At 47.5% G+C, this 6,409-nt stretch overlaps 1 protein-coding gene across 1 annotated transcript in view; it reads right to left on the bottom strand.

Annotated features, from left to right (window-relative positions):
* Nucleotides 1-2,525: 2,525 nt before the first annotated feature.
* The window catches only part of AWAT2 (acyl-CoA wax alcohol acyltransferase 2), a 7,994-nt gene continuing 4,110 nt past the window's right edge, over nt 2,526-6,409 (bottom strand). Inside the window, exons 2-7 of the mRNA XM_006169972.1 lie at nt 5,484-5,594; nt 5,042-5,112; nt 4,603-4,807; nt 3,760-3,934; nt 2,888-3,087; nt 2,526-2,680 (exon numbers count right to left, since the gene is read on the bottom strand). Of these exons, the coding sequence (XP_006170034.1) occupies nt 2,526-2,680; nt 2,888-3,087; nt 3,760-3,934; nt 4,603-4,807; nt 5,042-5,112; nt 5,484-5,594 (917 nt within the window). The remainder of the gene's footprint in view (nt 2,681-2,887; nt 3,088-3,759; nt 3,935-4,602; nt 4,808-5,041; nt 5,113-5,483; nt 5,595-6,409) is intronic.

Here is a 6,409-nt window from a genome sequence, read left to right as displayed (position 1 = left end):
GGGGCCCCTCCCCCATCCACTCCCCAAGGCGTTCTCTCAGCTCCTGCCTCTTGGACTGGAAGGCTCTAGACTGGCCCAGTACAAGAAAATCCTTAGGCTTCCCTAGTGCTGCCTCAGGCCCCATCTCTGTCAGGAGATTCCCCTAGGCCAAGTATAAACAAAGAAGAAACCTACTTGTTTTCTTTTAATCCATTTTAGGACTCTCTCCTGGAGGGTTTGGGGTGTGTCTTTCTTTATTCAAAGAGCTTCCAGCTGGGCTGGGTTGGGGAGGGCTTTGTTGTGAGAATGGCCTGGAGCAGGCCCAATGCTGCTTTTGGGGGTCAGCATCCAGTGTGAGATACTGTGTATATAAACTATATATAATGTATATAAACTGGGATGTAAGTTTGTGTAAATTAATGGTTTGTTCTTTGCAAATAAAGCGCTTTTTTCCCTAGTCTTGAAGTCACCTTGAACATCCCTACATGTTAGGTACATCTTTGCAAGTGATACCATGCATGAGCTGGGGGAAGGCAAGAGACCATGAGACCAAGGCACCCATTTCAGAGGGTGAAACAGGGAAAGAAGGTAGTCTGAATTCCCTGTCAGGACATCTCTCATCCTTTCTGTGCCCCAGACTACACATCTACATCCCTATCACCTTAGATTTCCTATAACTACATACACAGTAGGCTAGATGTCCTGTCAAAGGAACACTGTCCTGAGGCAGAGACATACAGCACAGAGTTTCTTTGAGCTTAAGACAGTGGCATCTGTAACAGATATTTCAGGCTTGGGTCCAAAAGAGCTTCTGTAGATCTAGCTTCCAAGTCCTCACAAAGGTATCATCCCATTTTGCAGATGAGAAAACCAAGACACAAAAGATTTTAAGTAGTTCACCAAGGTCACCCAACTAGAAAGTTTGTCAGCCTGATCTGATTCCCAGTCAGCCCACTTTCCACTCTACGCAGATCCTCCCCTTCTCTTGCCTCCACCAGGTGGTCTCAAGCCATTTGCATGGAGAAGGCCTGTGGAAGTTGTAATAAGCAAAAGAATCACAGGGGGAAGACCAGCTAGTTTAAGAATGCGGGGGCCCTTTTTGCAATCCCAGAAGCGTTTCCCTTCATTGTACAGGTGAAAAATGTAGTACTTCAGCAGCAATGTGCACACAGGAGCCTATGACAAGTCTGAAATTGCCCAGAGTGCATGGACTGGATGTTGGAGCCCAGGCTAGTCTTCTGGCCACAATACAGAGGTTTGTTTGTTTTAAGGAAACCAGTCACAGGAGATCTGGTGACTGTTTGAAAACACCTTATGGGAGCTAAGGGGAAAAAACACAATCTCTGGCAAATGAAGTATCAAAGACAGCAGAAAAGTGGAAGCATATCTTTGACTCACTGTGTATAAACCATCACTTGAGGCAGGTACCCAGGACAGAGACAACAGATCAGACTGGAGTAAACACACAGGAGATTCTAGACCAAATTGAAAAGTCTGATGCGTGTAACTCATTGGACCAAGTGACATCCACCCAAGAGGGATGAGGGAAAGGGGTCTGTAGGCCAAATTATGTAACCTGTTGTTGCAACAACTACTAGGCCAAGAGTCTTGGAGTTGCCATTAAGGAGAGTTCTTTGTGGCTGCTGGAAGCCAAGTACCTTGTTTCTATCCTGAGCAGGCTGGCTGACTCTCAAACAAAAGGCAGAGTTATGGGGCCAGGCAAGTACAGACAAGACAGGGAAAATTAGGTATGAGCCTGACCCATTCTCTTACAGCTTTATAAGGCAGAAACTGAGTATGGACTAGAGGGTGGCAGAGGGTATAAATTACTTAAAGTTTCAATACAAGATCCTACACTATAAACTTTCTTTTGAAAATTAAGATGCCATGAAATTTAGGGCATTGTTTGCTCAAGGGCAAAACATAGGAAGAATAATTTTATGTAACTCTCCAGTTTACAAAGTTCAGGCACATTCAGTATCATTTGTTCTTTTCAGCAGCCTTGGAGGTAAGCAAAAGAGAGCGAACTAGTCCCATTTTACAGATGAGGAAACTGAGGCTCAGAGTTGACTGATTAACCCAAAGTCACATGGCTCAAAGAAGATAGAACCTGAACTCAAAGACTGCTGAATCTCAAAGCACCCAGCTCTGCTGTGTCTCAGTGTCAGGAGATGGGTGGTTTGAGAGCCAGAAAAGAAAAGACATGCACAGGGATCCTAGAATCAGACTAGTTGGGGCACACACAGTAAGCAGTATCAGAAGATGGGCTTTTTATTATGTCCACTGCTTTCTTCAATGCTGGTACAATGTGAGTTGGGAAAGCCTTCAGGGCATCTCTCTCCTAGGATCTCTTCTGCTTCTTGTAAAAGGCAGAGTAGAGCTGAAAGAAGAAAGAGATGAAGTGCAGAAAACAACCAAATGGATAGCCCTCCCCATAATGAGGATCAATCAGATCCAGAGCAGGAGCCCCATAGATGACTTTTGTCCTCCCGTTTCCACTGGTTCCACACCTTTCAGCTAGGCTGAGAGGCTGTTGGGGATATCAGTCAAACTATCACCAACTCCTGGGTCTCCGAGAAGCCAAACTTCGTCTTAAACTGGTCAAATAATTTGCGAAGGGCATCAATATAGAGTTCATGATATTTAGCCACAATCTCCTGGCTGGGATTCTCAATCTTGGGTAGTTGTAGAGGCTCCCCGACTGCCAGAGGAGATAGAGAAAGAAAAGAGAAAAGCTTCAGGATCACTCATTTCTCTAAATGGACCCCAGGCCTGACGCCCAGGTTCCACCCATCCTCATCCCCCAACCAACCACTGCTCCTGGCCACTCCCTGAGCACAGCCAGAGCTGAGAATCAGTTTCAGGCCTAGGTTCTGTATCTTAGAGACTGCCAGAAAAATTCACTCACTGACGGTGGTTACAGGTCGTGTGTAGGGTAGAAGGCCCCAGGAATTCTTGGTGAAGCCTCGCCCATAGAAAGCACAAGGATAGATCTTGACTATACTCTGGAACCACTTCTGAAAACGGTTGACCAAGCCTTCAGGAGTGAAAATATGCTGATTGTAGAGGTCCGTCTCCCCAAAGGCATAGGAAGGGATTAGAGCCACCCTGCGGAAAAAAAGCATGTCCTTTGATGACCAGAAAGCCATATGTACTTGCTCCCAGTGGTCTCTGGGTCTGCCTACAAGCTTCCCAAACCCCAGCCCTGACTCAGTGAAGGCTGTGTGTGGAGATTCCAAGACCCACTCCAGGCTGCTTATGAGGGCGATATAGCAGCAAATTAAAAGGAAGCCAACCCAGGACCTCTTGTGCATCCCCAGGTCTGAAACACTAGAAGGATAAGACCCCAGGGCCATTTCATCTGGCTTTCTCCCCTTCAACCCACATGCTGAGTTTAGTAAGTCTCTGAGATGAAGTTATAGCCAGTCCTCTTTTAGAGGGACTGGCCCAGATGAAAGGCTGTTGGGACTGAGAAAAGGCTGGTTGAGGGAGAGCAGGCTCTGGGAGGTAGAATGGGCTTTGGACTGATCCTCTCCTCTTTCTTCCTAAGCAGAAATGTTTCCAGGACTTGGTCCCAGCTCCTCTCCAACCTAGAGGCAACTTTCCTCTTCCATCCTTTTTCTATTTTTTTTAATTGACAAATAAAAATTGTATATCTTCATAATGACTATAGACAATAACAATCTATCATACATTTACTCTTCCCTCTTTAGATACCACTTCCTTGAATTTTCTGCTGGTCATTCAGATCCCCTCCCTGCATTCTGGAACTGTCCTTACCCATGTCGAAGGGCCACACGCACAAAGCCAAACCGGTTCTTCAAGACCAGGGTGGAAGAGCCTGGCAGGCTGTATCTGCACTCAGCCAGGCCACCAACAACCACAATGAGCATGTTGCCTGTGCCTTTACGGGTAAGCAGAAAGTCCATGGAGGACTGGCTCACAGAGCAGGCCCCTGGCAGGCAGAAAAAGCCAAGAGGTCATTGGCCACTTCTCAAACTCCCTACATTTCCTCCCTAACTCTTCAAAGGAGGGGGAGAGCAAGGAGAATCACAGAGCGAGTGAGCCTAGGGTAACTGTTTAAAACCAGAGGGGTGGGCCAGCCCTGTGACCTAGCGATGAAGAGAATCAGATCCCACACAGCTGGTCACACTGAGTCCCAGGCCCAGTAGCTTAAAAAACACAATATGGGACCAGCAGTTGGCATAATGGCTATGTCACTGGACTCCCACGTAGTCAACCGTGGTTTGAGTCCCAGACCTGGTGACTTATACTCACGCCGGGCGCATATGCATGCATGCCCAAGATCCCAAGAGGAGAGTGGAGAAGAGATTGTGGTATGGCCATCCCCGCTGGGGATGATTTCTCGCTTTCTGTCTCTGTCTCTCTGTCTTTCTGGTGAGCGCATGTGCCCTTATAGCAAAAACCTCTTTAAAAAAAAAAAAGAAAAAAACACAATCCATTTGGGGGTGCTTTCTCTCTCTCTCATATGCACTCTCTGGCAATTAAAAATAGGAGGGGGAATCACAGAGATGCCCTTGCTCTCACCTATCCCTCTCCCTCCACACTTATCCCTTGAGAAGCCATTTTTCCTTTGATTTTGTGTTCTAGGAGCCAACTCACCTGTAGACATGACATAGTCTCTGAAGATAGGTACCCAGAAAAAGGCCCCCAGTGTGAGCATATAAGGGGTGATTCCAGGAAAAATCTTGGAGAAGCCTGAGGTTGCTGTGGAAAAGTGGCCAAAGCATCCATGGGACATGAGCCCATGAGGGTGGCAGGCAAGGATGTAGTTCTGGCTGGGGGAGAGATCATGAGTCTTCAAGAGCTGGAGAGGAAAATGGAGATAGGAGGGCCATGGCCAGGGAAGAGACCTCCTCTTTTGACTAGAAACCTAGAGTAGAAAGGGCTGCTGGGTCTAGCCATGTAGGTTGGGCAACATGCAACTCCAGGGCATGTCACTCTCATGTGGATGGTGTCCTCCACCCCCACCGTGACCCAACCGTTGGCACTGGAGTTGGAGCTGGTCCTGGGGCCCAAGTGAGGATCTGGGGACACTCACCTTGAGAGGAAAATAATCACAGTAATGTTTCCATAGGCACCAGTGTCTCACGCAGTTAAACCGGCGGCCACCTGAAAATAGGCAATGTGACAGAGCTTTGCCCATTCCCACCATACTCTTTTGAGCCTTCTGGGGAACTCTTTGGGCCCACAGAGTGCTCTCTGTTTCCTCATCTCTTAAGAGGCAAACCAGCATGTGCACATCATGGCCAATTTAGAATAGACTTGCCTTCTGCTTTACCAGCTGCTTCTCCCTAACCCACACCAGTTCTGATCTGGGACTTTCTAGCACCTTTAGAGAATACCTTTCCTTAGCTTCTCTAGCCCAGGAAAGGACAGGATAAAAGGCTACCTGAAAATTGACCAGAGTCTGTCAGCGTTATAAGGAGAGAAGAGGAAAGAGCATATGGCATGCAGTAACACAGCCCCAGCAGGGCCCTTACCTCGCTCAGGGGTCTTCCAGTCAAAAGCCAGCCAGGTGAGAATGAGCACAGTGACAGGCCAGTATGGTGTGAACACCACCAAGTAGAGGTTGACAAAGATCACGATGCTTACTGGAGGGAACCCAGCCCAGAGTTAATGAATTGTGAGCAATTTGTCACACTTACCCTCCCTCCAGAGTTCTACCACCCCAAGGTCGCACACATTCTTACCTATGCCCACTCAACAACCTCCTCACCCTAGCACAAGGCCCGTGTGCCACATCCCCAGCCACCCTCACCTCTCTGGCCTTGGGAACCTGATCTAGAAGGCAAAATGTTTGTCTTCCCAGCAATGCTTTCCACAGTAAGCCCTCAACTCTCTAGGACCTGATTCAGCACTCTGCTGAGCTCTGTCTACAGTGCATCATTGTTAGGGAGCCAGTGGTGAGCCACCAGAGGCTAGAAGTCCTAGAACAGTTTTCTTCCAACATAAACTTTGCTCTCTGTGCTTTTTCTGTAAGGCAGCAGTGGATGGAATACCAGGGAAAGCAAAGCCCCACCACCTTCAGCCAGATTGGGAGCACACAAGAAACAAGAAACTATAAGCTGGAATAGAATAAGGTACTACATTAGGCTCCAATAAATCAGGACTGTTGTAGAATAGTTATGAAAGTTTTAACCAGAGATGAATCATAGGGAGCCACACTCAGAATTATTACTGGACTCAGTTTTTGAAACATCCATGAACAGACTGTGGGGAGGTGGAGTGGGACAGATGGTGGTATAGCAGTAAAACACGATGCTCTGTTAGGCAATCCGACATAGGAAAGTTCCCAATTCAAGCCCAGCACCCTCCCTAATATGCCACATGCATACACATGATCTGGGGCTGGCTGAGGCTAGAGGTAAACTGCAGAGTCAATACCCTGTTGGGGGTGCTTTCTCTC

The sequence above is a fragment of the Tupaia chinensis genome, unplaced genomic scaffold, assembly GCF_000334495.1.
Source record: "Tupaia chinensis unplaced genomic scaffold, TupChi_1.0 Scaffold147880_1, whole genome shotgun sequence".
Taxonomy (NCBI): domain Eukaryota; kingdom Metazoa; phylum Chordata; class Mammalia; order Scandentia; family Tupaiidae; genus Tupaia; species Tupaia belangeri.
The sequence above is the reverse complement of the archived record's forward strand: the minus strand, read 5'-3'. Positions and strand labels throughout refer to the sequence as shown.